General features: G+C 66.2%; 1 protein-coding gene across 8 annotated transcripts; it reads left to right on the forward strand.

The window, feature by feature from the left end:
* On the forward strand, nt 1-25858 carry SYNPO (synaptopodin). 8 transcript variants are annotated; one of them, XM_040573515.1, is made up of 6 exons: nt 2707-3000; nt 10599-11380; nt 20060-20571; nt 20698-20767; nt 20810-22191; nt 23788-25858. In XM_040573515.1, the coding sequence occupies exons 2-6, from the start codon at nt 10981-10983 to the stop codon at nt 24565-24567; spliced, it is 3144 nt and encodes a 1047-aa protein (XP_040429449.1). In that variant the 5' UTR covers nt 2707-3000; nt 10599-10980; the 3' UTR covers nt 24568-25858. The 8 variants fall into 8 exon arrangements, with proteins under 8 accessions (XP_040429444.1, XP_040429445.1, XP_040429449.1 ...); XM_040573511.1 differs by adding an exon at nt 5-137 and having other exon boundaries at nt 2889-3000; nt 20060-22191; XM_040573512.1 differs by having other exon boundaries at nt 2712-3000; nt 20060-20767.
* Nucleotides 25859-25927: the final 69 nt, after the last annotated feature.

The following is a 25927-nucleotide window of genomic DNA, read 5'->3' on the forward strand; positions in this document are numbered from 1 at the left end:
GGGACGTCAGTCCTGGAGCTGATGGGGCTGCCCAGGCACCTGCCCCCCAGCTCTCCGCAAACAGCCCCCGCTCCTGCGGCAGAAGCCCCTGGGTGCCGTGGGGGGGGGGGCTGGCTTCTCGCCCCCACCCCGTGCAGGTGAGTTGGGTGCCGTGGGTCCTGGTGGCCAGGACGGGCTGTGGGCGGCCCTGCGGCAGTGGGGAGGGGATATGGGACATATGGGATAGTGGGGGGAGCTGGACCCCACCTCGGGCTGCTGCTGGGGGTCTCTGCCCGGGGCCACACACAGCCCCGCGCGTGTTCCTCGGGGATGGGAGCAGAGCACCCAGCCTCCACATGCACACGCAGACCCAACACGATTCAAACGCCTCGGAATGAGCCAGAATAAATATTTTATGGTAAATTACCGAGGGCTAATAATTATAAAAATCTGTACTTATGACCTGGAGCCAGGGAATGCTTTCCAAGCAGCTGGTGGCCACATGAGCACCCCGCTCCCCAGCCGGGCTGCCGGCCCCCTCCTGCTCACGGCCCCCGTGGGGAGCAGCAAGGGGCACTGGGGGGGGTCTCTGAAGCCCCATAGTGGGGGTAGGGGTCTCCCCATGGCTGCCTCCATTATTTGGATCCCCTCGCCTTTGTCCCTATCTCTGGTCGGGGCTCTCTGAAGGAAGGGGGATTTGAGCAGCCTGGCCCATTCAGTGCTTCCCCTTCCCCCCAGCATTTTTCCCACCCTCCTTGCATGGATTCTGAGAAAAAGAGGACGGATTTCAGGATTTCAGGCCCGCGCCCGGCTCTGCCTCGCTCCACTCCTCCGGGCTGGCCACGGCCGATGACTCAGGCAGCAAGCAGCATCCGCAGCTCGGCCCCGCTTGGCTCCGCTCCTGCCCGGGACAACCTCGGCAGCAGCGGCGCTGGCCCTGGGCGCACACCCTGGGTGCTGCAGGCTCCTCCGTGCGAGGCACCCGCTGCTGGGGGGCTGCCTGGTCCCCCTGGCAGCTCAGAGCCTTTGTCCTAGGCTCCCCCAGTCCTCCCCATCCCCTGCCCCGCTGCAGGACCTGCGGGGGGCTCGGTGCTGCCCTGGGCTCAGCGCCTCCCTCTCTCATTCACCCAGCTCCCCCCCCCGCGCTGCTGCAGCCCTTGGCGAGCGCGGCGCTTGGCTCCCGGCGGTCAACAGGAAGCGGGAGATGGATTTCGCGCTAAACTCGGGCTTTTCCATAAACAGTCTGCGGGGCTGACCCGCGGCGGCGGGAGCAGCGCCGCGCCAGGGCCGGGGCTCGCATCTGGTTATCGCATTTTTGTGCTCTCGCTTCCTCCCCGCCTCGCCAGCGCGCACCCGGGGCCTCTGCGGCTCTCTTGCCCCGCTCGCCGGGGCTCCCCGTGCCCGTGCTCCCCGCCTGGGGCTGGCCCTCAACTGCTCCAACCCCACCAGCGCGAAGCCTCCAATTTCTCGGCAATCAGCACTTAAGAAAACACGAGCTGACCCTGAGAGGGGAGAGGGGACCGGGCGGCGGGGGGCAGCGCCGGGGGCTGCGCCTGCTTCCCATTAGCAGCGCCGTCCCAGCCTGGTGAGCTCCATTATTTCCCTGTAATGGGCCTGGCCATGAAAGAATTAGCTGCAGAGCATCCATCCGTCTGTCTGTCCATCCCTGTAGGTGCACGCCGTACCCATGCACCCGTACGGACCTTCCCGTGCACCGATTCCAGCCGGAGAGGTGACGTTGGGGCTGCCCCGTCCCCGTCCCCCCGTGGGACAGGCTGGCTGTGTTTTTGGGTGGTGGGGGGGTCAGGGCAGGCGCTGGGGTCCGCCAGCAGCGTGGGCTGTGTTTGCAGAGCCGAACAAAGGGGCTTTCTTCCAGCTCCAGCCTGGGGGGGGTGAGGACCGTCTGGAAGCGGAGCCGCCTGCGTCAGATGGCGGCGGGGCTGCAACGGAGCCCCCGGGAGCTGCCGGGAGCCACTGCAGGGCCTGGCGGGGACAAGGGCTGGGGACATTCGTGCCCTGAACCCCAGTGCCCCGGGGCTGGATGCTGGGTGCACGCATCCAAACGTGTCTCTGCACAGCCACCGTCCTTGTCCCTGGCGGAGAAACCTGCCCTGGGCACTGCCAGCCTGTGCCACGAGCCGAGCAGCCCCACCTTCGTGCCGTATCATTTTTCCATCTTTGACAGGCACAGAAGTGTCCCACCAAAAGGCAAGAGCTGGTGCGTGGACAGGTGGCAAAATGGAGGCTGGGGGACTTGGTAGCCCAATTTCACCCCGATTTCAGCAGGGCTGCGCCGACAGCAAGCGCCAGCCCCCGGCGGAGCGCTGGGCACTCAGCGGCCCCTCAGCAGCGCGCAGCAGCCGGCGGGGCCAAAACCCTCCAACAAAAGCCACTTGTGCGCCCCGCCACTACACAGGCTGCTCTGTGCGGCGGCACAGGCGTTTCTGGCATGTGCTCCGTGCAAGTTTTGGCACGGGAACGCACATCCTATTTCCACACGCCGGCCCTGCGAGCAGCGCGCTGCCCCGCGGAGAGGGGACGCGCAGCGCGGGGCCGGGAGGGACGCGGGGTGGTGGCACTTGTCGTGGCACGGCACGGCCCCGGCGGCTGCGCTGCTGGCATCTGGCCCTGCTGGGGCAGAGCTGGGCTTCGGGAGGGGGCTGGCACAGGGGGGTGCTCGTGCATGAGGACGCTGGGCTGCGTGGCGAAACAGAAGGGTTTGATTTTTTTATTTTTCATTGGGAGCGGCTTTTCTGATCTCTTGGAATAGAAAATGAAACATCACCAAAGGAACACAAAACAAAACTCAGCGCTAACCGTTCCTCCCCGCCCTGAAAAATTCCCTTCGCTGTCACATTTTTTTCTTGCGTGTTTGCTCTTCTGCCTCACCACGAAGCCGTGCCTCGCAGCCTCGGATGTGGCTGTGCTGTCCCCGGGCTGCCAGGCGGGGATGGCAGAGCCGCGGCCTCGCCGCTGGTGCCGGGAGGATGCTCTCTGACCAAGGACACGCAAGCACTCGGGGTGACGATGGTAATGTCGAGCGGTGATGTGGGTGAAGGCGAGGGCTGCCGGAGGTGCCACGCCACGTGCAGGGCTGTGGGACTGCCCGGTCACAGCCCCCTGGGGGGATCCAAGCACCAGCGGTGCCCCCACTGCAGGGGGCTGCAAGGCAGGGGCTGTTCCGGGGCTGGGTGCAGACAGGAGGGGGGCACCCATGGGTGCTGACACCACTCCCTGCCAGGAAGCCCTTGGGCAGCCGGGCCAAGGCACTGCCCCGTCTCGGCCGTTTCCCAGCTCGCCGCCAGCCCCAGCCCCGCCGATCAGAGGCGTTTCGCATTCCTCCCAGCGCCGAAGGGACATTTTATCAGCGGCTTTTTTTTTTTTTTTTTTTTCCTGCAGACTATTTTCTTTTCATGAAAACATTAAATGGTCCGAGAGATAAGGAGCAAATTTATAGCAGTTCACACCAAAGCGGCCAAGACACTGGCGAGGAAAAATGCCTTCCCCCCGCTGCCCGCCTCCCCGCGCGCGGTCCCCACCCCGGCCGCTTCCTCTCATTCTCTCCAAATTCTCGTGACTCCCACGACAAGCCCGGCTGCCCCGCTCCCGGCTCTTCCTGCCCGAGGCCCGGCTTGCAGCGAGGTCGCCCACCGAGCCCGTGGCCGTGGCATGGACTGGGTTGGGGTTTCTCACCCCGTGAGCTGCGTGAGCCTCGCACGGCCCCGGGGATGCTGGCGAGGAGCGCGTTGGGGCGATGCGGCTTTGGGCTAGGGGCACGCAGCCCGCATCCATCCCCTCACCTTGGAAAAAGCACCCGGGGCTTCAGGATCCTGCTGGTGCAAAGTCTGCCTAGCATTATAAACGAGTCTAAGATTGGGTTTGGGGGAGGATTTGGGGGCTCCCCGCGGTGGCGGTGCTGGCATTCGGGGTGGAGCCGGCCCTTCCCGTGCCGCATCCGATGGCGAGGGGCGAGCGCGGTCCTGGCGCAGCCGCTCCCCCCGAGCCCCCCCCTCGCCTGCCCCCATAAAGCTCCCCTTGTCCCGTCCCTGCCGCTGGGAGCCTGCTCAGCACAGCGGCCGGGCTCGCCGCGCTGCAATGTTTAACTTACCGAAATCTGCAATAAATTTTCCTAGCTGCCCCCAATCAGCCGGCCCCCTCACTCCGCCGCTGCAGGTTTACGAGCTCTGAAGAGCTGTAAAGGCCTTTTACGGGCTGTGTTTTTTATTTCAAATTAGAGTGTGACTGGATAAACACTGGACAAAGTGCCAATTTACCGTGGCTGCGCCGTGGCCGTGCGCCCGTGTCCTCTCCTGCCCGTGGGGTCGAAGCCGACGTCTCCTGTATGGGGAGGGATGTGCAACGCCAGGGACCACGGATGCCCTTGCACAAGTGGTGCCGCCCCGATTTAGGGGTGTTGTGGTCTGCCCCCATGTGCCACAGAGGGAGACCCAGCGAGGAGACCCAGCACAGATATTTTCCAGCCCTCCCGTGCCTGCTCACTGCTCTCAGGGACGGTCTCGTGTCTCAGGGAGGATGGGGCAAGCTGTCAGCCACAGCCCCACAGGACCCTGTGTCACTGCCGTGTCCCCAAGGCAGGGGGTGAGATGGGCGGGGGGGGGGGGGGTTGGGGGTCTCAGACCCCGTGGATCTCCTCCATCGCGGGGACACAGAGCATGTCCCTACAGCAGGGACATGGCCTTGAGATCGGGGGGGTTGGCTGCCCAAAGGCAAGCAGGGGGTGATGTAAGGCTGCGATTAGAGCCCCCCAACCCACCCCCCGAGGCAGGGGGAACGGGGGCCGGGGGCCGTCTGCTGCTGCCTCCAGCCGTGCCCCGGAGCTGAGCGCGGGGGCTGCGGGCGCTCGGAGCATATAGGTGGTTAATGCCTTCAGCATGTATGAAATATCCCATATGCTGGGAAACAAAAGGGGCTCTGTGCTATTAAAGTTTCATTTCCCCACTCCCCTCCTCCCGCCCCTCTCCCCCCTTTTCTCCCTGCCCTGCGCGGCGGCTGGAGGAGAGCGGGCGAGGAGAGCCGGGCGCTGCCGGCCCCCAGCTCCCGGCCAGGACCCAGGTACGGGGGGGGGGGGGGACACGGGCACGGCCCCCGGGCGGGGGGCACGGGGCTCTGGGTGGAGGGCAGAAGGGTTTGCTTCCCATGGGAGGACAGGGATGGGGCATTAGAGGAGTGCAGCGAGTCCAGGCATCACCGGGGGGGCCCTGGGCTCCCCTCTGGTACTCGGGGGGCACGGCGGTGTCACCGGGCGTGGGCATCAGGGACCCCCTGCACGGCCAGCACAGAGGGTCCCGTGCCTGGTCTGGGGCTGGGGACGGCGGTGGATGGAGGAGCTTTTGGCACCGCCACCGAGGTCCCTGTGATGTTTTCCCCACGACAGGGTCTCAGCCTGCCCCTCGGTCCCGCCCGGGATGCGGGGTCCCCCTGCCAGCACCAGCCTGGTGTTGGGGATTCGGAGGGGGAGCGGCCCCGGATGAGCCGTGTGCTGCCGTGGGTCCGTCTGCGCTGGAAGGGAGAGAGCAGGAGGGGAAAGGGGGGAGCGCAGCGCCCCGCGGGGGGATCGCAGCGGGCAGAGCCAGCCGGGGGGCAGCAGCCGTGTCCCCCCAGGAGCATCGGTGCCCCTCGGGCACAGCTCTTCCTCGCCGCCAGACCCCGGGGACGGGCAGGGGCTCTGCAGGGTTTGGCCCCAGCAGCTCCACCGCCCCCAGAGCCTCGCTGACCCCCTGGGCTCCCAAAGGGGTTAAGGGAGAGGAGGAAAAGCGGAGAAAGAAAAGGGGGCACCGGGACCGGGGGGGCTGTTTGCACTGGCTGGATGCGTCCTCGCCGTGGTTATTCCTACCGCACAGGCGGTTTTGCCAGAGCAAGAGCCCGACTGCTGAGCAGGCGCACACTCACTCACACACATGGGTGCTGTTTTTCTGCCCCTCACACACGCACAGCCCCGTCCTAAAACGCTTCCAGTTGTGCTCTGCAGCGTGCAGCATTGCACGGGGATGCTCCGGGGCGCGACGCTCCGGTGCTGGCGACAGCCCGAGGGTGGGCGCTCTGCTGCCTCCTGCTCCCACCCTGTCCTGCCCGGAGCCTTGGGAGGGAGCAAACCCCGTGTCCCAAGGCCACCAGCCCGCAGTGCCGCCGGGCCAAGGGCTGGGAACGTGCATGTGCTGCGCTTGGCTGCGTTCCTGGGCTGGGAAGAAAACATGGCCCCCCCTCCCCGCGGCGCCTTGTTTCCCATGGGCCGTCCCTGAGCGCTGCCCGGGGGGCTCAGAGGATCCCATGCTCAGTGCACTCGGTCCCTAAATTGCTAAAATGTCCTTTTTTCCTGGTCCTGGCTGTCCCCAGGCTCGTCCATGTGCATCTATCTGTCTTCATGGTCCTATCCTGCCTCCTGGGGGGGGGACAAAGCAAAGTGCTGTGGGTGCAGGAGCTGCTTCCCCTCTCCCAGCACCAAGCCCCTTCCCCACCCACCTCCCTCAGGCTGGGGGGGGCACAGTGGGACCAGCAGATGGGGCTTGAGCGGGGATGGGATGCCCCGTCCCTCCATCACCCCTGCTCCGAATGCACGGAGGTCGCCAAAACTGGCTTTTGGAGCCGCTGTGGGTTTTCCTGCTCGGTGAAAGGGCCGTGCTGCACGTCTGCAGGGGGAGGCTGCGCTCCCCGGGGCCAACAGGGCTGCACGGTGAGCCCTGGCTCCTTGCCACGGCCACCCTGGGGACCCTCCTGCATGCTGCCGGGGCTGGGCAGCGTGGTGAAGCTGAGCAGCAAAGCCAACGGCGAGAGCCCTGGCCCCTGGGGAGCCCCAGCCCCACCGCGCTCCCCTCCGTGCTGCTGGAGCGGGGCTGTGCCTAATTAGCGAGCGTTCGTCATCAGCCCAGCACACGCTCGGCAGCGAAAGGGGCGAAGGCTCCATCATGCCCGGCCCCCAGCCGTGGGTTTTTAGCTTTGGAAAGGCCAAGCTGCAGTCTCATCCTTGTCATCCCACGGCAACCCACCAGGGCTCCAGCCGACCACCCCGAGCGAGCCCCACGCAGCGGTGGCCGGGGGGGCCCCGAGGACGGCCACCCGCCTCGGTGGCACCGGGCTGGCGCAGGAGCCCTGCTTGTGGCACCCGAGGTCTCCAGCGCTCAGCAAACCTGGCGCTTCCCTCCCCGAAACCACCCTGAGAGTGCTCCCGGGCAGTTTTGACAGCTGGGGTGGGGCCGTCCTCACCTCCAGGAAGCTCAGGGGATAAAGCTGAGGTTCGGATCTGGCCTCGCAGGGTCCAAGATAAGCAAAGGGCAGGGCAGGCAGCGACCTGCCCCGCGCAGCGCTGAGCTGTGCAGCCCGGCACCGGGCGGATCCTGCCCTGCCCGCGGCCGTGACCGTGATGCTCAGCAGGGGACCACGGCTTCGGGTGGCCCTGGTAGGGAGGACAAGGAGTAGGAGGACCTCTGGACCCAGCCAGCACCCCCGGTAAGCACAGCTCCACCCGGATGCTGATCTTTGGCAGGTGCAAATCCCCGTGGAGCACGGCGCTTCCACGGGACCAGCACCCCACGAGCCCCGACCTCCCCCTGTCCCTCTCCCACTGCTCGGGGACGCTGGGGCCGGCGGGGGTTGCACGGGGACAGGCGCTCAGGAATGTTGTTTTTTCCACCCCGGTTTCCGTCAAGGTAGTAAATCAGCGCTGCGGAAGGCTTTCGTTTTCTCCCCGGCACGCTGCCGGCTCCGAGCTGCACCGGCACCGCTGCTGCCAGCTCCCCAGGCTGGGGATGTCCTCGGCCACGCTCAGGGGGTTTGCTCCAGGGCAGGATCTGTCCCGGCCCAGTGAGCAGACAGCCCGGGGACCTGTCGTGCCGAGGGAGCACCCTGGTGTCTCCAGGGCTTGGCTACATCCATCCCTTTGCCATCCCGGCCCCGCTCCGCCACGGATGGGTGTCGGGGTGGCACCGAGCTGGCCCCAGCCCGTGCAGCCTGCCAGGCGTGGGGACGCAGAGACGGGGTGCTGGGGGGGACAGGATGGTGCTGGCAGCTCTGCCGTGCCTGCGGGGACCGCGGGGTGATATTGGGTTGCAGCAGATGTGCTAGCAGCCGGGCACAGGGTGGCCCGGGCATGGCTCCAGATGCCGCTCAGTGACGGCACAGCACCACGGGGACGTCTCCGTGTCGGCTCCCTTAGAGAAACACGGGGGGGCTGCCACGTTTTTCCTTCTGGACACATCCGATCCTGGCGCTTAGCTGCAGAGGGACAGTGCCGCAGGGTCACCCAGCCCAGGGAGCTATGGGGTCGGGGCTTTTTGCTTCATGCCTCATGTCACCGCGTGAAAATGGTGCAGGATTCGTGCAGGGAGCAACCTGAGGGGGTTTGGGATGGGTGGTGGCAGGAGCAGAGCCCAGCGCCCCTGCCCCGGGGTCCCCACTGCAGGAATTTTGGTGTCAGAGGGGGAGATGCTGTGCCAAGCTCCCCCCACCCCACCCCGGGACATTCAGCTGCTGGCACCCAAAGGTGCAAAAGTCCCCAGATGGATGCGCTGCGCCCGGTCTATTTTGGAAAGGGAAGGCGCCGATCTTGTGACCGGAGCTGGGGACTGAAAGTCTGGGCAGCAGGGTCCTGCCTGAGTGACAGCGCCCCGCTGCCTGACCTCGGGGAAACCCGAGAGCCTTCACACCCCGTGTCCCCCCCCCGCCCCGTCCCACCCCCTGCCCGGGCGCATTTAAGGGTGATGGAAACCGAGCGGAGGGCAGCGATGTGGCTGGGGACACGGGGACAGAGCCTGGGGACGGTCACCCTGCCCCGCAGCATCCTTGTGGCCCTGCAGGTGGGGGCACCCCACTTTTATCCATCTAGTGCCCACGTGCGGTGCTGGGACAGGAGCACCCAGGTCACCGTGGCGCCCCGAGCCCCCCCGGCCAGGTTTTGGGGGGTCCCTGGGGAGCTGTGGGGGGGGTCCCTGGGGAGCTGTGGGCAGACGGAGCCGGGGGGGAGGCTTTCTGCAGGGCCCGCATCCCCGGGATTGGCAGCCCGAATGCCAGCAGCGCCTGCCAAGAATATTTGTGTGGGAGGTGGAAAGTTAACTTTAGTTTTCCTTCTTCAATGGGGGGGGGGGGGGGGCAGGCTGCGAGAGAGGCGGGCGGGGGGGCTGCACGTCAGACCCCAGCGAGTGGGCAGGGACAGATAGCAGAGAGCAAGAGGTCTTCCTGCCGCCAGATTTCAGCACTTGGCGAATTTGGGGAGATATATATATATATATATATATTATTTTTTTTACTCTTCCCTCCCTTGGCACCGCTTCGCAGCTCACACATTTCCTAGGAACACCGCAGCCCCCCCCCCCCCCCGGCCCAGGGGCAGCCCCCGCTTCTGCAGGCTGCTGCCTGGTGGGCTGGGAGCGAGCTGGGGGCCAGGTCCCTGAGCATCCCCTGCTGCCCTACAGGGGCACCCCAAAACGCCTCCCCGGCCCCGCTTTGGCACGGGTGGGCGCTCTCCCTACCCGTGTTGGTGGACGTGGTGGCTCTCCACAACTATTGGGGCTCCGAATTGCGTAAAGAGCAGGGTGAGATTCCCTTTTTTTGAACAGAAACACTGAAATTTACACCCCCACCCCTCCAGGGTCTCTTCGCAAATCCATGTTGAATGCTTGCAGGCCAAGCAAAGCAGGGGGAAGGATTTCAGAAGTGACAGAAGATTTCCTTTGGGCATTTTCCAAAAAATGCAGCATTTCACTTGGGAAATGCCCGAGAGCTTGGTTGAAATCCTCGCAGCCAAGCTTTCACTGCCTGCTTTTAAAATGGCCTGCCTTTTTTTTTCCTTTCTCTTTCCAAAATAACCTTGCTAGGAGCAGGAAAAGTTGTGCAGACGGGCTGTGCGACCCCGGCTGAGCCGAGCGTGCAGCGGTGACCCGATGCGTTTTTCTGCTCGTGGGGCCGAAAAATCCACGTAGCATTTCGGGGTGGGTTTGGGGTCGGGCAGAACCCTCCTTTCCTCCTGTTTTGCTGGGGGGTGGCTGCGCCGGGGACTCACCGCAGAGGAATTTCCCCGCGTATCCTGTCCCTGGAGCGCTGACATGCCCCGCTCCCGGCCGGGACCTCTCCCCTTGGTGCGTGCGTTCATCCCCCAGCCGTGTCGGTGCTCGGCAGGAGGAGAGGGAAGTGACTCTGCCTGCGCTTGTCCCGGAGCCGTGAGTCACTCAATGGTTAAACACAGCCCGGCTTTGTAAGCTGGGAACTGCGCTTTGCAGCAGGATGGAGACGGAGCCAGGGCTCCTGCGAACCTTGGGCAAGCACCAGCCTGGAGCCCTTCCTCCCCAAACCCTCCTGTCTGGGCAGACCCTGGCCCGACGGTGCCCCGGGTGGGGATGGATGGGTGAGGGTATGGGGCTGGTGCCCCCATCCCTTGCCTTGTGAACCCCCCGGCTGCACCCCAGTGCCCCAGCAGCGCTGACACTGCAGGCGCTTCACCACCGAGTGTGGTGAAAAGGGGCTGTGGGGTGAAGCAGGGGCACTTCCACATGTTAGGGAGCGTCCGCATCCTGGGGGGGCTTCCTCGCTGTGGGGCTGGAGCCCCGGCTGGGAGGTGAGGCCAGAGGAGCTCGGTGCAGGCACTCAGCGCTCCCCTTCCCTTTGCACAGGTCCTCGGACGCTGCTCCTCTGCCTGGCTGGAAAAGAGAAACTCCTGCAACCCCCCCCTTGGTGACATCTTGAAGACAGCTCCTCGGCTGGGAGCGCGCACCGGAGCTGGACACCAGATTTTGGGAAGCAGCCTGCCAGGTTTCGGAGAGCAGCCCACGGCCGCAGCAGCTCCCCTGGGTGCAGCACGGGAGCGAGGGGCTGATGCGTGGGGATCGCCTTGGGCTCCCCACGTGCCCGTGTCCCCCCTCGGACGGCGCTCACGCTGCAGGGGACGCTGCCCGAGCAGAGCCAGCCCTCGGACTATGAGCAGCGCCTTGGCTCTTTGTGGGCTTGAGAGGTCGCTGAGCACCGCTCCCCAAGGCTGTGAAGGCAGCCGGCAGGATGCTGACGGCACCGCTCGGGCAGCCCTGTGGCTGCGGGGTGCCCAAAGGGGACGCAGGTGACAGTTTGCAGGGGACGGGGACGAGAGGTGGCCAGGGCTGCCATCACCTCGGGGACCTGCCGGCCCCGGCCCCGCTGCAGGAGGGGCACACGGGGCTGCTGGCAGGGCAGGCGAGCAGCAGGGAGCCCCATGGGCTCGGCGGTGATGCCCCGGACCCCGAACTCACCGGAGGCAGCCTGGCCGTGGGGGCCGAGCACGCAGCCCCCCCCAAATACCCCGACTCCGCCCCGGAGCTGCTCCCCACTGCCGCCAGCCCCACGGCTGACCCCAGCCAGGAGTGGAGGGTGGTGAAGATCAAGAGAGTCCTCATCAATCCCGCCAGCGAGCCGAGGAAAGCGAGTAAGCAAAACCCCCTTCTGCCACCTTCTGCCCTCCCCCAAAAAAACCCGGTTATGGGACGGGGCTGGGGCTGCCCGGCCGGCGGTGGGGATGCCGGGCTCTTCCCACGCGGGATGGTGGGGACGCGTGGGCCTGAGGTCGCAGCCACCCCGCTGAGCCCTGGGACGTGTTCATTTTGAGATGATCTCCGTGGCCTCAAAACCCCGGAGGAATCTGCGGCTTCCCTCGGGAGCGGGGGGAGGCAGCGGGGGGGTTCCCACAGTCTCCGAGAGCTCTCCCACACCGTGAGCGGGGCACGGGGGTGCCACAGGGGGTCAGAGCCAGTTCCTGGGGCACCCCCCGGGACACGGGCGCCTCTCCCCAGCCAGGGAGGGGGCGGCCGAGCTGCCCTGTGAGCCCCTCGCCTGCCGGGGGGATGAGTCCGCACGGGTGCCTCTGCTGCGGGCCTCCGGGCCATCTCTATTCCAGGCCCTTGTTTAAAAATTAAGCACTGTATTTCAGGCTGGCTGTTCCCTGTTGCAGCCCAGCCCCGTGCTCCGGCCGCAGCCCCTCTCGTGTCCCCGGGGAGATGCTCCCAGGGGAGATGCTCCGGCAGGATCACACCCACCCTCCTGCAGGCTTGGGGCCCATTTTTAAGCCGTGCTTCCACCCCTCTGTCTATTTCTCTCCCAAGCAGCTGTTACCTCAGCTGCCGGGGCAGGTGTGTCGCCGTCCCACTGGGAATTGGGCTCGGGGGGGTTGTTTTCCCCAAGCAGCCCCCGAGCCCAGGGAGGGATGGCACCGGCCACTCTCATTTCATCCTCACCCTTTTCACAGGCTCAAAATGGACCTGGTTTCCCAAATCCATCCCCTGGCCTCCCTCCTTTCGGGGTGCCCCAGGCCCTCGAAGCCAGCACCCTGGGGACAGGACGAGGGCTTGCTGATGGGAACCTCGGCCCTGCTCCTGGAAATGCTGCTCCGGCGGCTCCTCCAACCGCGCCTGCGGCATTTCGGGGCCTGCCGAGCAGACCGGGCAGCCCCAGCCAGCCCTCCCGTTCCTCACCCCGCTCGGGACGGTAGACATGCAGCGGAAAAGGTCAGGCCTGCCGCTGTCCGGGCTCAGCATTTTCCTAGCCCAAGCTCCGATCCAGCAGTCCCGCTGCCAGGCTGGAATTTTAAAGTAACTCAGCAGGTTTGTTGGAAAGAGCGTGTCTGCCCCGCTTCCTCCTCCTCCGAGTGAGATCACCGCCGTCCGCTGCCTGTGTCGCCGTCAGACTTTCCAGAGCCGCCGGGCAGGATGTCACCGAGGGTCCCGAGCCCTGGCAGCAGCACCGGGGCTTCCCCGGAAAAATAACCCCGCAGGTCTGTAAGGGCAGGGCTGGCCGCAGAGCAGGGGCAGGACACCAAGCTGGTGGCTCCGGGGCTGTCCCTGCAGCGGGGCGTTTGCAAGAGCATCCCCAGGAGAGGTCAGGAGGTGCCTGCTTTGCTCCTTTTCCCCTTGTCTGGCATTCTTGGTGTCAATGAAGGACACTCAGGAGATCGGGGAGCACCCGTCCCCACCCAAATTCGTGCAGGGGATCCCCCGAGCGGTGCAGAGCCACCCGGCAGGGTGTGCGGCCCCGGCGGGTTGGCACCTCTCCGGGCGGCTGGGGAACACGGGGAGCCCCGGGTCGAGGCTCCGGCTGGGAGCTGCGGGAGGCAGGACTGGTTTCTCTGTCTGGTGTGCAAATAAACAGAAGGGTTTGCTCCCCGGGGGCTGCCAAGCTAGCGCCAGGCTCCCTCAAAAACCAGAAAAGCACAAAAAAAAAAAAAAAAAAAAAGAAAAAAGCAAAGATCGGCAGGGAGAAAGGAAATTAGAAAGGCAAAAAAATAAGGCCAGGAGCTCATCCTGCGGTGCAGACGGGTGCAGGAATTGATGTGTGGGGTGGTGCCATGGATCCCACTGGCAGGGGAGGTGGGGAGCGGGTCCCCAGGTGGTGACCGTCGTGCCGGGGGCTCTGCGGGTCTCAGCCTCGGGGTCCCGCTGTTGGGATCCTGAAGTCAGGATCCTGGGGAGGTGATGCCACTCCCGGGGGGCGATCCGCTGTCCCCCCTGCTCGCTCAGAGCTGTGGTGCCCCAGCACCGCCCGTTGTGGAGTGCTCTTCCCAGGGTGTCCCCAGGGAGGTGACACCGGGCTTGGGTTTTTGCCCGGTTCCAAGTGTCCTGGGGAAATTGGCTGCGAGGGGAGACCCTGCTGCCCTGCCTGGGTCTGAAACGGAGCGTGCTGCGGGTCCTGGTGGTGCTGGGGGGGCAAGGGGCAGGGGTAAGGGGGTGCTCAGGGCAATAAGGGGTTGCTCAGGTTGGGTAAGGGGATGCTCAGGGCAGTTAAGGGGGTGCTCAAATTGGGTAAGGGGGTGCTCAGGGCACTAGGGGATGCTCAGGATTGGGTAAGGGGATGCTCAGGCTGGGTAAGGGGTTGCTCAGGGTGGGATCAAGGGGACGCTCCGGCTGCTCTCACCCCCCCGGGGGGCTCAGGGCAGACCCAGCAGGGCAGGGTGTCACGGGGGGGTGCCATGGCGGCGGCAGGGCTGCCCGCAGCACCGGGAGCGGGGTCCCCATCCCTTCCCGTCCCGTCGGGTCTGCTCCCACCCGACCCGACCCGACCCGCTCCGTTGCACCGGGACGGGCACGGGCAGGGCCGGCGGGACCCACGGCAGCCCCGGCCCGCCCGGCCCCCGCCCGCCGCCCCCCCCCGGGCCCGCTCCGAGGGCGGAGCTGCCGCAACTTTCCTGCCCGCCGCCTCCTCCCCCGGTGCAGTCGGGCGGCGGCACCGGCACCGGCACCGCGGGTAGGGGGGGGGCGGCGGGCAGCGGCTGCCCCGGGGCGGGGGGGGACGGGAACCGGGCGGGGGGGACACGGGGGAACCGAGCTGGAGGGCAGGGGGTCGGGGGGGCTGGGGCAGGGACCGGGGTTACGGGGGGCGCACGGGGGGGTGGGGGGATTTGGGGGCGCCCGGGGGGGCGCAGGGGGCTGGGGGTGCATAAGGGGGTGGGGGGGTCCGGGGGTGCCCCCCGGGGGGCGCAGCGGGGTGAGGAGGGCTGCGTGGTCTGGTCTGCATGGGAAGGAGCCCCCCCGTGTCCGCCCCCGAGCTGCAGCGGGCACAGGGAAGGACACACACGGGGTGCCCACGGGGTGCCCCTGGCCCTGCTGCTGCGGGGGGTGGATGGATGGATGGCAGGGCTGCCCCGCTCCAGCCTCTTTTGGGAGAGCTGACAGCTTAATTTTGGCCGGCCGGGGGGAAATGCTTGCTCCACGTCTGTGCCAGCAGCAGCCTCTTCTTCCCCAGCGCGGATGCGAGCAGGGCTCGGGCTGCCCGCTGCATCCCCTCGGGTGGTGTGCCCTAAAAAAAAAAAAAAAAAAAAGCAAAAAAACCCACCCCACCCCCTTCTCCTTTTTCCCCTCCGCTGGGAGATGGGAGCCCCAGGACTCGCTGCTCGGAGACTTTGGGGCGATTTCAGGCAGAATCGGGGCGAGTTTGGGTGCCGAGGGCCAGGCAAAGCCGGGGCACGGCTGCGAGCCAGGAGGAGCGCGGGGCAGCGGGGAGGCAAAGAGCTCCAAATCCAGCAAAGCCCTCGCGAGCTGAGCGCAGGGAAAACTTGCAAGCGAATCGAATTTTCTCGCTGTGCCAGATTTTGTCGCTGGCAGAGGCACCCGCGAGGAGAGGCCCCGCGCTCTGCGCCCTGCCAGGCAGCGCAGGGCTGCTCCCACCACCGTGCTCGCTGCCCAAGCCGGGGGTTTTAGGGTCTGCCGGGGCCAGCACGGGTAAAAATCTTGATGGAGTTTTCATATCCGGGCTATAAAAGGGTTGGAAGCTGGGAACGAGGCAAAAAATTGTCATATTTTTATCCATGCATGTTAATTGTTCCTAGCTAGCCAGACTGCCTGCCTGTGCTACCCTTCTTGTTTTCCTAGCAGCAGATTATTTGGGATAACTCTGGGAGCTGGAGGGAAGAGCAGGCTTCAATGTGAGCGCGTTTGTGAGCCCTGCGAAAAGTCCTGCACAGCTGTAGTTGGGGCAGAAGGCCAGCTGGCTTCCCTGCCACAAAACCTGCTTACATTTCCTCGGTGTCCAAAGCCCTCAGCACTGGGGTGGAAACGCCGGGTGCCCCCTCCCCAGCACCGCCGGGGTGTGGGTGTGTTTTCAGGCTGGCCAAGGCGCCGTGGTGTTGGGGCGGCTGAGCACCCAAACCAGGAGCAGGACAGAGCCCACGTGGAAGTGTCTGGAGTCAGGTGCCAGCGCAGAGTCCCAGGTTTCGTGTTTCCACTCGGGTACCTCGTGGCTTCTCCCTACGAGGACGTCTCACCAGCACCCGGTGCTCGTGGCCATCCGGACCTGCCAGGTGACAGCTCCCAGGTCACTATTTTTCTTCCCAAGATTGCTGTGTAATTCTCTGGTTTGGGGCTCGTTCACGGCACGGCGGAGCTGAGTATGTTGCACTTTGGCCTGGGAGGCATTTTCTTTTGGGGTTTCCCGTTGTGAGGCCACACCTGGCCTGAGCAGAGCTGCTGTGAGACCCCTCGTCAGCACCAGCAACTTCAGCTCAGTCTGTCAGCTTGGAGAGTCCTGGGGCATCTCCCCTCCCTGCAATCCAGGGCCAGGTCCTTGTCTTATTCCAGCTCTCGGGGTTGATGTCGGGGTAGGACAGGCTGCGTTCAGGGTGTGAGACATCCTTCAGCATCCTTTGGGGTCGGATGGCAACCCCAGCCTTTGCTGGATGCCTTTCAGATGCTCCCCAGTAGCCCTGCGAGGGGGGCCCCATCCTTTGCGTGGAAAGCTGAGCTAGAAAGATTTTTCTATTCCCATCTGGCCAGGAAGGGAGAACAACAAAAATGCCTTTCATCGCCCTCATCACCCTCACTCCGGAGGAGAGAGCAGAGTAGTGGTGCGGGACAGCCGACAGCTCGGGGAGAAGCTGGGAAGCCCGGCACCTTGGGGCTGCTGCTGGAACTCACTCCTGGGGCGGCTGGAGACCTTAGGAGCAAGTACCTAGATAGGTATATAGATAGAGCTATAGGCTGTGCTGGCCCCAGATGAAGTGCTTGGTGCTGAAACGATGCTCAGGGTGCTCATGGGGCTGCAGGCCGGCTGCTCATGCATGCCAGGGAGCATCTCACCTCCTGCCCCGGCATCCCAGCACCGCGGGGTTCGGGGATGTCCCCAAAGCGGTGGCAGAGCGCTGGCAGAGCTGGATTCATTGTTCTTGGAAGAAGCCGGGACATTTGGGGATGGGAGACGTTTCCTTCCTGAGAGGCAGCCCGCTGGCGAGCCGGTGAGCGGCGTGGGAAGGAAGGAAGGGAGAGGGGAAGAGCGCGACAAGAGCCACTCACCCTTTGGACCCGAGCTTTGGACGAGGCTCCCGTGCGTGGCCGGAAGCCTGTTTCCAGCACCGTGCGAGCCTCGGATGCCCTTGGCTGTACGGGGTTTTGCTTTCACCTCTTCTCCACGCTGCCCAGGCTCCCTGCAGCCCCACGCTCCTCCTTGCAGCTCCTGGACGTTTGCGGCGCGTTGAGCTCCGTCTGCCCGGAGCATGGGGCCATCAGCGGCTCTCAGGGCTGGTGGGGAAGGATGGAGCCAGGAGCAGGGGCTGCAGGAGCAGTCAGCTCAGGCTGGAGGCAGGAGGTGGCCCCTGGCCTTCACCTGGGGGGCTGGGGTGCTGTCCGTCTGTCCATCCGTCCGTCTGCCTGGCCATGTGCTGCATGTGCGGGGCGGTGCAGGCGGGAGTGACCGCAGCTCACAGCAGCCTCGGCCCCTCTTGGTTCCTCCGGGCTGCCCGAGGCTCCAGTGCTCTCCATCAAAGCGGGCTGAGAAGAGCAATCGCTGCTCCCTTGCAGAGCCAGGGATTTGCTCCCAACAGCTCAGGCAGAGGAGCCCTGGCACAGCTCCTGCCTCGGGGCCCTGGGAGCTGGGGGCAGATCCCGGGGGCAGATCCCAGGGGCAGATCCCGGGGGCAGATCCCCGCTCTGGTTGGCAGCACGGGGTGCGGGGGCTCTGCCGGCAGCTGGTCCAAGTGGGAAATCTCTGTCCCAGGGCTGAGTCATCCCTCCAGCGTGGAGGACACCCCCGAGGCCCCTCGGTTGCTGCTAAAAGGCAGTAGCGAGAGCGAGAGGCTCCAAAATGGCTCTGCAGAGAGCTCTGCTTCTTAGGCGGCCTCGGCCTCCAAGGGAGCGGGGATGCTGGGGTCGGAGCACGAAATTCGCAGACATCTGGAGCCTGCGGCTTGTTTCTCAACAGCTTGCCGGCCCCGTTTCCCCGCCGCCCCGCAGATAAACACGGCGAGGGCGAGCGGCGGAGCGGGACCCGCGGTGCTGGCCGCCCTCCAGCCAGCCCGGCCTCGCCGCCTGCCGGAGGAAGCCGCTTCCCCGCTCTGTGCCGCCGCCAAGGCAAATAGAAAAGTTGCCTTAAAACAATGCCGGCTGCGGGAGGGAGAGGGTTTGGATGCCAGCATCGCTGCTGCAGACGGGCTCATCGCTTCCAAGAGAGTTTCCACTGGCGTTTCTCCCTCCTCTCCCCTTGGCCTGGCTAAAACCCACCCGCTGTCGGGCCGCCCGAAAGCTTGGTCCTCCTTCCTCCTCCTCCTCCTCTTCCTCCTCCTCCTCCTCCTCTCCAGCCCCTTCCTCCGCACCGGCTGGGGGCTGAGCTATTTCTGGAGAGCATCGAGCTCTGCTCTGAGATGAAGGGCAGGGACTCGCACCCCCCTCAGGGGGTTGGTGGCCGGGCACTGCGTGCTGGCCCGTGCGGGGCTCGGTGACTTGCAGGAGTCCCCTGGCACCTGGGAAATGTGGTACGAGAGGGAGGGCTCTGCCGGAGCTGCCCAGGCTGGGTCTCCTTTCATCCTGCTGCAGCCAAAAGCAGGTCGAGATGCTGTGAGCTTCCATAAAGATGTGGCATGCGAGGGATAGGTGCTGCTTTCGGGATGTTTTAGAGGTGTTGGAAAGCCACCAGCGAGGGCTGGATGTGGGTGAATTCCCTAGGTTGGAGGGGGCGGTGCCACCCATGGGCACCATGGCATGGGGACACCAAGGCCGGGCAGCGGCTCCCCGCGGTGGCGGCACCATCCTGCACGCCTGAGAGGTGCTGGTGCTGGGACCGGCTGTGGTCCTGTGCCGGGGGTGGCAAGGGGAGGCAGGAGGGATGCAGGGCGAGGAAGAGGAGATGCCCAGCCCGGAGAAGCCTTCTCGCTTCACCACGAGCTCTCTGGAAGGATTTGGCTTAGTCACTCATCCCTTCCCTCGCTGGTAGGCTGAACCACTGCTTAAAATATCCTGGAAGGCTCCCAAGCGGCACAGAAGGCAAGAAAATGAAAAACACATGAAGGGAAAGGGGAGTGGACGCTGCCTGCGCCCAGAGGAGCTGGGCTCGGGGCAGGCAGCCCCGGCCACCCACCTCCATCCCCTGGACGGGGCTGGATCAGGGCGCCCGTGGCTGCGGTGCCGGGCACAGGGGGAGCAGGGGAGGGAGCCCACGGAGAGGAGGCTGGGGGCTGCCCCGGTCCCACTGCAGCGGGATTTGGTCCAAATGTTTAGGGTGGGATCTCCTGGGTGCTGGCAGTGGCCTCGGAGGGGCTGGGGACGCCCGGTGGCACGGCCCTTCCCCGGGCAGACGTGCGCGGCCGCGGGCGTTTCAGGGCGCGCTGGTAGGAAATGGCTCACCCCGAGAAAATGCCTTCCCGGCAGCTCCACATCCTTTCGGTGTCTGGGAAGGGCTTTCACCCTGACCTTTTGGCCAGCGCTCGAGAAGCCCAGCGGCTCTCAAAGGGGCTTTCAGCAGGTTTAGCAGGCGCTCGGCTGGCTGTTTTTAGCACTTTTATAGGCTCCAAAGGAATGAGGTTGGCGCGTAGCTGCGGGCTGTGTCTGACGGGTCAGGCTGTGCACAGCTTCTGTCGGCTGCTGCCATCTCGTGTTGCTCCACCAATAAGTCCTGGGCTGGACACCAGCCCCGTGGCGAGGTGATGGGGGCTGATGCTGCCCCGCTGGGTTCGTTCTCCTTCTTGCACGGGGCTGTGCACCGGGATTTGGGAGAGGGGCTCGGGGGGACACATGCTGGCCCCTTCCCTGCCCCATGCGTGTTGGAGCCAGGGGCTGAAACCCTGTGAGCTGCAACCTGAAACCTCCTGAAGCCTTTGGAGAAATTCCTTTCCCATACGGTCACTGCGATCAGCGCACAGAGCCCTGCAAGATAAACTGTCCTGCGGCCGGCGGGGCTCGGGGACGCGTTGGCCTCTGCTTCACTCGTCCTTGTTCAGTGGGAGCAATGGCCAGGGCAGCCCAGCAGTGGATGACTTCAGGGCTTCAGGGGTTATTTCCAGCAGGAACAAGTCTCTGCTCCCATAGGCAGCGCGCCCCAGCTGAAATAAGGCTCTGAAATAAGGAGGTGGGGCAGGGTTCTGCGTGCCCCCACGCTTTGGTGGCTTTGGGAACACACCGCCATGCAGAGCTGCAGCCCAGCACCTCGGGCAGGGGCTGTGCTGGGGGCGGGGGGGAGACCCCCGTTACCCCTGGGCTTTGGTCCCCCCTTCCAACCCCAGCCCTGCGCATCCCTCCTGCTGCAGCCCCCAGCTGCCGGTGAGGGGCTGGGGATCCCGGGAGAACCTCAAGGAGAGGCTGCAGGTGCTGCAGGGGGTGCCGAGCCCCGCTAACCCCCCCCTCTCCTCTCTCCCCAGGTCTCTCCCGCAGCTCCAGCCTCTCGGAGAAGGAGCTGAAGGAGGCGAGGGCGCGGAGCCGCAGGATCGTGGCGCAGCTCACCACGGCGCCCGGCCCCAGCTCCAAGGGCGTGCTGCTCTTCCACCGCCGCAAGCAGCGCGTCGACGGGCTCACCGGCACCGGCGCGGGGCATGGCACGGGGCTGCCGCTGAGCCCGGCGCCTCGGCAAGGAGCCATGGAGGAGGGCGAGGGGCACGGCACCCGGGGGACACCGCCGGAGCCTGCTGATGACCAGCAGGTCCCGCTGAGCATCTACCTGAAGGAGAACATGGCACCGGCCGCCACCAATGGCCTGCACGAGAGGGAGCGGGCAGAGGGAGAAGTAGGGAAGCTCGGGGGGATGCAGGATGGCATTGGGGTGAGCGTGGCTGCTCCCGTTCCACCGCAGAACGTGCACGTCCCCGAGCAGAAGAACGGCGAGGTGCCCAGTGCGCCCATGGGGGCAGGTAGCACGCCCATGGGGACAGCCAGCGTGACCATAGGGACAGGGAATGCACCTGTGGGGACGGCCAGCATAACCATGGGGACAGGTAACACACCTGTGGGGACGGCCAGCGTGACCATGGGGACAGGCAACGCAGCTGTGGAGATGCCCAGTGTGCCCATGGGGACAGCCAACACACCGATGGGGACGGCAAACGCACCCATGGGGACAGCCAGCGTGCCCATGGGGATGCCAAGTGAGCCCATGGGGATGCCCAGCGCACCCGTGGGGACAGCCAGCTCACCCATGGGGACAGCCAGCGCACCCATGGGGACAGCCACCCCAGCTGGGCAGGCGCAGAACGGCGCACGGAGCAGGCAGTACTACGAGGTCCACCTCACCCTGGCCAAGCCCAAGCCTGTGAAGAACCGGACGGCCAGGCCGTTCGGCACCCAGAAGGCCACGACACCAAGCCAGGGGCCGAGCCAGCCCCCCGAGCGAGCCCCCGCTGCCGCCGAGCTGCCCCCTCCGCCCACCTATGCGGAGACGCTGGGCAGCCCCCCGCCGCTCAGCAGGGTCCGCTCGCCCCCTGCCTACTCGGCCCTGTACCCCCCTGTGGAGCAGAAGGTGCTGCAGAGCCCCGTCCACGGGGTTGGGGCAGTGCCCCCTCTGCCCAAAACGGGCATCCTGGAGGAGTCGGCGGCCCGCAGGGCCCACAAGAAGTCCATGTTCACCTTCGTCGAGAAGCCGAAGCTGGGCCCCAACCCTGACCTGCTGGATTTGGTGCAGAGCGCGGACATCAGGAAGAAGCAGAAGGAGCACGGGGAGCCCGGTGCCGAGGACGAGCCCTTCGCCCTGGGGGCAGAAGCCTCCAACTTCGTCCCCAGCAGCGCAGCCAGGGGCGGGCAGCACCTCCCGCCGGCCGACGATGCTCCGGCGTGGTCGTCCTGCCTCAAGTCCCCCACCATCCAGCCGAAGCCGAAGCCGCAGCCCAGCCACAACCTCACCGAAGCCAGAGGGAAGGGAGCCGAGCTCTTCGCCCGCAGGCAGTCCCGCATGGAGAAGTTCATCATCGAGGCTCCCTCCCAGCCCGACCTGCTCCGCTCCCCGTCGCCCACCATGTCCCTGCCTCCCTCCTGGAAGTACGATGCCAACGCTTGCCTGTCACCCATGGTCTCCAGGCACCCCGTCAAGAGTCCCTGCAGGCCCTCCAAAACCCCCCCGGCGTCTCTTTACGGCAGCGCCCTGACGGAGAACGAGGTCTCCCAGAAGGAGCTGGAGATCTCCAAGCACCAGCCCTACCAGCTCCAGTCTTCGCTCTTCATCCTCTCCCCATCCAAAGGGCCGCCGAGGTCCGTGCCCCGGGAGGTGCCACCGCCCAGACCCTCCCTCCCCGACGCCTACCCCTGCCCTCAGCGAACGTCCTGCCCGACCTCTCCGTTGCCTCCTTCCCCCGTTTGGCACCCTCCTGCGGTGCCCGGGGCCGGCGGGGCGGCCTCCAGCCCCTTCCCCAGTGCCACCGGGGCTCTGCCCCTGCCTCCGGGCAGCCACCCTGCTCCCGGAGCCCCGGCGGAGCTGCTGCTGGCCTCGCCGTGCCGCCGAGTGAAGGGGGGCTTCCAGGCGCCCCGACCCTCCTACTCCACCAGGAACGCGGGGATCGAGCCGCAGGTGTGGAAACCTTCCTTTTACTACAAGTAGCGGGGGCGGAGAGAACACGGAGCGGGTTTTAGGCTCCCCTCCGCCGGCCGAGTCCTCTCTGATTGCTCACGGGTGTGCAAAAGGCTGAACCGACCCAAAAAAAGGGGGAAAAAAAAAAGAAAAAAAGAAGTAGCTCAACGGCTTCCAGGGCAGTGCAGGGAGTGAGAGGACGTGGTGCTGAGCCCCTCCGTGTGCCAGGAGCCACGTGTTTGTGCTGAGCGGGTCTGGGGGCGTAAAGCACACGGACCCCCAAGTGGTAACAGGAGCCCGGCCGCCCCGCGGTGCCTCCGGTGCTTTCTCTCTTCTCTTGCCTGGAAACTTTCTGGAGCATCACAGCTCTGCCTCCGTCTCTTTTCTCGCCTCCTGCATTTCCAGCCCCGTCCGTCCTGCCGCAGCCCCTCCGGCCCGCCGGCTCCCAGCCGCCTCGTACCAAAGCCTGGCCGCGGGGACGCGCCGCCTTCCCACCTCACTGTGCCTGCTCCTGTCTCTTCTGCTGCTCTTTAGGGACTTGTTTGCTCCCACGCTGCGGAGGACAGCCACCACCTCCCCGGGGAAGAGACCGCAGGGCTGGGGACACCGCGGGGGTCCCTGTCCCTCCCGGCGCCCCCTCGTCTCTCCGCAGCCCCGACCTGCGGTCAGGTGCGGGGGGTGAGGTATGGTAGGACCCATCGGTGGGTGGGACTGATCCTGCTCTTCTCTAAGCTCTTTGTCTGGGAGCAGCTCCCTGGGCAGGCAGAGACACTGACCTGCTGGAGCTGGTGCTGAGCAAGGCGGGCGTAGCGGGGGGACGAGGGATGGGCACGGGCAGGGCTCGGCGCTGGCGGTCTGGAGGCAGTTTCCACGGCTGCAGCAGCACGTGCGGGATGCTCCTGGCTCACCCTGGGAGCAGAGGTGCCCCTCGCCCAGATTCTGGCTTCCTCTGCAGTGGGAAAAATCGACCAGGGCAGGGATGTGCCCTCGGGGACGGGGAGCTGCCTGCGCAGCGCTCCGTGAGCCCCTCGCTCCTGCTGCTCTCTGCATTAATGAGTTGCCTTTCGACTGTGCTTTTATTTCTCCTGCCTTTTCCCCCCCTCTTTCTGAATACACTCACGTGCACTGTCAGACTGTCTCTTCTCTTTCCTGCTGCCTCGGGAGGAGCTGCGGGGCGGCGAAGCCTCGCCGTGCTTGGCACCAGGGGCTCGGACCCCCAGCACCCTCAGGGGGCTCTGTGCCATCAGCACATAGTGAGAGATCCTGGCTCATATTTTGGGGCAAGGATGATGAAGCACACCCTCGGGGGGGGGGGGGGGGGGGGGGGGGGGGTTGTTAATGGCGCCATATACCCAGGCAGGGACACAAGCCTTATTGCAGGGATTTAACCCTGCCCCAGCACTGCGGAGCAGGGGGATGCGCCCATGTACCCGCACCTGCCCGGAGTGTTCCTTCGCTCTCCAGGGCTTGAAAAATGATCAGTGGTGGTGGTGGGGCATCAGAGCTGGTGCCCTCTTGCCCCTTTTTCTCCAGCACGGATGCTCTGTCCCCTTCTCCCCCCGGTGGGGCCGCTAACCTGCTCTCTGTCCCCTCCAGGACAGGCGGCCGTCCCTCCCCGCCTCGCCCACCTGGACGCCCCGGTCTGCGCGGCGCCAGGGCAGCCTGGACGGCTGGGCCAGCCCGGCCTCGGTGCCCGAGCTGGACGAGGGCCCCCCCAGGTCCCCGCCGTGGAGCGAGCGGTCGCTGTCCCCGCTGCAGCAGGACGCCGACCCCCGGGCCAGCCGGCAGATGCAAGCGCGGCTCGCCAGGAACATCATCAACGCTGCCCGCAGGAAGAGCTCCTCGCCCAAAGCCGTGGGGACGGAGGGCTCCCGGCCCTTCACCCCCCCGGCCACCAGCCCCCGGGCCGTGGGGTCCCCCAGCTTGCCACGATCCCCCCGGCCGGAGGGGTGCAGAGCCCCGGCCCCGCAGGCTGCCACCTCCGCCTGCAGCGTGCTGGCCGCACCGGGCAGCCCCTCGCCCACCTACAAGAGCCCCCTGCCATCGCCCCGGGTGGACGGGTCCCGCTCCTGTGCCTCCCCCGGGGTGTCCCGAGCCACCTGGGCAGAGGGACGCCGGCTCCTGCTGTCACCTGGCGCTGCCGGGCCGTCCCCGACCCCCAAGAGCCCCCTGCCATCGCCGGTGGTGGGCGCGCGGTCCCCCGCCAAGCGCTACAGCTCCCGGTCCCCGACGGACTCGGACGTCTCCCTCGACTCCGAAGACTCGGGGGCCAAGAGCCCGGGCATCCACAGCTTCAACCTGTGTCCCCGCGGCTGGACCGGGAGCCTGCGGCTGAAGCCGGGGGGGCTGCCTTCGGGGGCCCCCTGCACCTCCTAGAGCAGCCAGCCCCGGCCACGCCGCACCGCCAGCCCCCTGTGGTGCCACCCGAGGGTGGCAAGGGGCGAGGGACGGTGCCCCCGCAGCGGGTCCCCAGGCAGGGAGAGGCACGGACGAGGGCTGGGGATGCGCGGAGCGTCCCCGTCCCCATCGGCGTGCCGCCGGGGTCAGCTGCCTCCCACCTGCCCGCGGTCCCATGGCCCAGCTCTATTTTTACCAGCCTAACCTTTCGGGGCAGGACTGCGTGGTCAGCAGGGAGAGCAGGGCAGCTGGCGGGGGGGGGACACAGCCCCTGGACGTCCCCTGTGCCCGGCGCCCCCCAGCTCCGGTTTCCCGGGGTGGCCCTGGCAGCGCTGGCACCCGCGGGGTCACCGCGCGCCCCTCGGGTGGGTACCGTGGCCGGGACACCCTGCCCCAGCAGGGTCTGACCCTGCGGGTCCGGCTGGTTTCAGCCGAAACCAGATCTCGAGGAGGAAAAGTTCATGTTTTGTTCCCCCGATCCCCAAATCCTGCTCGCTTTTCTTTCAACCTTTGACCCTTTCTCCATGGAATTCCCCCCCAGATTCTTCCCCAGTGACGATGAAGAGAGCCAAAGTTATTTATTGCCATGCCGAGGGGCCCGTGGGCAGGTTACCTCCCACTGCGCCCGGGCAAAGAGAGGGCCAGCGCCACCCCCAGCACTGTCACTGTCCCCAGCACTGTCGCTGTCCCCAGCCCCGGGCTCACCCCATCCCCACCCTGCGGGACCGAGGGACCTGGCAGGGGCAGAGGGCACAGTGACAGGGGGGCTGTGGGGGTCAGAAGGAAGCGGTACAGGTTGCAGAGGGTTTGAGGGAGGTCTCGGTGCGGGAGGTGTTGCTGAGAGGGTCTCGGGGACAGGTCGGGGGCTCCCTGCATGGGGCAGAGCTCGAGGGCACAGTGCTGGCGGGTGGGTGCTCAGGGTGATGGGGGGGGAGGGCAGCAGGGTAGGCACGGTTACGTGGCAGAGCCCGGGGAGGGCAATAACGGGCCCCCACAGTGCTTCCCCCCCGAGTAGGAGCCGGTCTGGGGTGCTGGGAGATGCCAAGGCAGTGACCCTCCACAGCCCCTCGCCCAGGGGGGGTGCGGCGTGCACGAGGGCTGTTGGGGCACGGCCCCAGGTCACCCCATCCCTTCCCCTGGGGCACGCCGTGGGGGCAACCCCGTCCCTGGTCCCTGCCCCTCCGCCCCCCAGGAGCTGCCCTTCCCCACCGCCTTCGCCACCCAGTTGTGTACCCAGCTCAGCAATAAAGGGCCGTTATCCCACCCGTTATCCCACCGCCTGCCTGCCTGCCTGCCTCCCTCCCGCCCCGAGGGGCCCCGACACGTGCGGCCACCTCCT

The sequence above is a fragment of the Cygnus olor genome, chromosome 14 (genome assembly GCF_009769625.2).
Source record: "Cygnus olor isolate bCygOlo1 chromosome 14, bCygOlo1.pri.v2, whole genome shotgun sequence".
NCBI classification, from domain to species: domain Eukaryota; kingdom Metazoa; phylum Chordata; class Aves; order Anseriformes; family Anatidae; genus Cygnus; species Cygnus olor.

What these genes read in the sequence shown, in the direction of transcription:
- SYNPO (XM_040573510.1), top strand. Translation starts at nt 10,981, where the DNA reads ATGCTGACGGCACCGCTCGGGCAGCCCTGTGGCTGCGGGGTGCCCAAA. An exon ending in CAGCGAGCCGAGGAAAGCGA is followed by an intron (nt 11,381 to 20,059) that starts GTAAGCAAAACC and finishes CTCTCTCCCCAG; the next exon opens with GTCTCTCCCGCAGCTCCAGC. An exon ending in ACGCGGGGATCGAGCCGCAG is followed by an intron (nt 22,192 to 23,787) that starts GTGTGGAAACCT and finishes TGTCCCCTCCAG; the next exon opens with GACAGGCGGCCGTCCCTCCC.